A 2,861-nucleotide genomic window follows, 5' to 3' on the forward strand; every position below is an offset into this window, starting at 1 on the left:
TACTGCATCTTTGAATAAGATAAATAAAAGATCTTGCATTATAATACACGATGACCATGTTGTTTATTTTATTTTGATAAATAAATGAAACCAGAATGGTTTCAAATAACATGCATGCACGAATAATAACAACTACAGCTGTACCATGCAGAAAGGAAGGCATGCCTTGTACTTACAGAAGGCTTCATGGAAGAATTGAGAAATTACAAAAAAATATAATGCGAAATTTGATGGTAACATACCACTGAGAAAATGTAATGTAAAAGTTTCTGCCTCAGTATTCTGTTTGTTAATATGAAGAAAAAAATGGACTAATTTGGTCTGCATACATATAAAAATTCAAAATTAATAATTCTAGAACACATCACTTTAATTCAAATCTAACCTAGTATTAAGTATTAAATATGTTGATATATTTAGAATTTAGCCTGTATTCTCCATTAGACCTCAGTTGTGTTCTTTGAGCCCAGGATATAAAAAGATGGGAATTAGTAAACAATAGAAATTTTATGTGCCAATTCCCCCACATCCCTTTAGTCCATTAGAAATTAGAAAACAAATTAGAAAACAGGCCTCAAAAGATAAATGGCTAATTTCACTGTTTTCACAGATGGAAAAAAAACCAACAGAAGTAAATCTCACTTCAATGACAGAATTTACTCTTTTGGGATTTTCTGATTATCCCAATCTTCAAATTTTTCTTTTTGTAATATTCTTCTTTGTCTATGTGATAATTCTGATGGGAAATGGCATTATTGTTTTCATAACCAAGGTTGACCAGACTCTCCAGACTCCCATGTATTTTTTCCTTAGTAATTTTTCCTTCTTGGAAATCTGTTTTGTATCTGCCACTCTCCCCAGAATGCTCACAAATCTTTGGACTCAGAAAAGAAATATCTCTTTGTTTGCCTGCGCAACACAAATGGGTTTTGTGCTTATGCTTGGAAATATAGAGTGCTTCCTTCTGACTGTGATGGCCTATGACCGCTATGTGGCCATTTGTAGCCCTCTGCACTACCCTCTAGTTATGAACTACAAGGTCTGTGTCCAGCTGGTGGCAGCCTGCTGGATCACTGGAGTTCCTGTCGAGATAGGGCAGACATGCCAGATTTTCTCTCTGCCATTTTGTGTGTCTAACCAAATTAATCACTTCTTCTGTGACATCCCCCCACTACTCAAGCTGGCCTGTGGGGACACTTTCCTGAATGAGATGTTAGTGTTTACCGTTGCTGTGCTCTTTGTTATGATCCCTTTTCTGTTGATACTTGGATCCTACAGTAAAATAATCTCTACCATCCTGAGGTTGCCATCAACAACAGGACGAATCAAAGCTTTCTCCACCTGCTCATCTCATGTCATAGTTGTGGCCATGTTCTTTGGATCTGCAATTATTACATATTTACGACCCAAATCTAAACATTCTTCCAGAACAGACAAGTTTCTCTCTCTTTTCTATACCATAGTCACCCCAATGTTTAATCCCATGATATACACTCTGAGAAATAAGGATGCCATGATAGCCTTGAGAAAATTGTTGCCTTGATATTTAATGTATTAGCTGCCAATTTGAACTCCTTGTCAGTTTTCTTATTTAATTCTGCAGTTGTGCAATCAAAAATTAATATTCAGGTTTTTTTTTCCTACCTTACTCTACATTGATTACTTCTACTCATTGTTGAGCTTGTTGTTCTGTGCTGGACTCTGATATCAGGATTATATCTGCAAGGTTGTCATGAAAATTAAGAAATTAAGACACTAAGTATTCAGCCAATCTCATATTCAGGCCACCACTCTGCTTCTCCCTCAAAGTCACTAGTGATGGGTACGTTTTGCTGAAAAATGTAATATCTCTTATCTAGTATATTAATGTCATATACTTTTTTCCACATAAAAACTATAGTCATTTTTTTTTTACTTACAGAAAATAGGCTTTATTTCCGGAACTTGCAATTAAGGGTGGTATAGTGAATGTTTTGATACTTTCCCCTTTATGTAACCCTCTTTTTTACTTTTCATGAAATTATTAGATTGTAAAGGATGTGTATATGGTAGCCTTTCGAGAATATTTGTTAAATGTCTATATGCTTATACTTTTAGACATTTTACCATTCATCAAACAGAATTTTCCTTGTTATGATTTAGAGAAAACCAAAGGAAAGACTAAAATATACAAAAACCCTCTGATGATTGATACTTAGAAATTGATAGGATGGCAATGAATCTATTACCACCTGCTTTTTTCCTACATGCCAGCCTGATTTTCTCTTTGACATATGCTTTTTCTACATGGCTGAATCATGACATTTTGGTAATTTTTACCTTATATTTCACTAATGCAAAAAATATGAATGCACTGTGCTTTTCAGAGATACAATATGTATGGGATTGAACTATTTTGTTCCCAAATGGATTCACCCATTCTCAAAGACTACTTGATTTTTTTTTTTATTCTTTTGGTGGAGTACATAATAGAGATTAATATAGAAGCACTTCAGATATTTACTGCATTATTTTTCCAAGTTCTTCTGGATGAAAAGAGGTAAACTGAGAAGAGAGAATCATTATACTAAAACAAAAGTTACCATTAAGAAGCAAAAGTCTGGCATTTATTTAGGTGTTTCCCATTAAAATACAGGAAACCCATTTGGATCTATTTTCAATCAAACTTGGTTGGAAAATAATGCAGTATGTATACAGTTTGTTTTTCTTAATTTTATTGTTTTAAACTCTGTATCTTTTTTCTATAATATATGCTTAAATAATATCCATAATTTATACATCAGTTAGTTCTCTTGTTTAAAGAGGTATCATCCATAAGATACCTAGGAATAAATTTAACCAAAGAGGCAACGGATCTGTAC

General features: G+C 33.5%; 1 protein-coding gene across 1 annotated transcript; it reads left to right on the forward strand.

Annotated features, from left to right (window-relative positions):
* The first annotated feature begins 595 nt into the window (after positions 1 to 595).
* LOC112829723 (olfactory receptor 10AG1-like) lies at positions 596 to 1,543 on the forward strand. Its single transcript, XM_025879441.2, has one exon. The coding sequence runs from the start codon at positions 611 to 613 to the stop codon at positions 1,541 to 1,543; it is 933 nt and encodes a 310-aa protein (XP_025735226.2). The 5' UTR covers positions 596 to 610.
* The last annotated feature ends 1,318 nt before the right edge of the window (positions 1,544 to 2,861 follow it).

Source organism: Callorhinus ursinus, unplaced genomic scaffold, assembly GCF_003265705.2.
Source record: "Callorhinus ursinus isolate GAN/ISIS: 27379988/994484 unplaced genomic scaffold, GSC_fseal_2.0 scaffold21, whole genome shotgun sequence".
Lineage (NCBI taxonomy): Eukaryota > Metazoa > Chordata > Mammalia > Carnivora > Otariidae > Callorhinus > Callorhinus ursinus.

What these genes read in the sequence shown, in the direction of transcription:
- LOC112829723 (XM_025879441.2), top strand. Translation starts at nt 611, where the DNA reads ATGGAAAAAAAACCAACAGAAGTAAATCTCACTTCAATGACAGAATTT.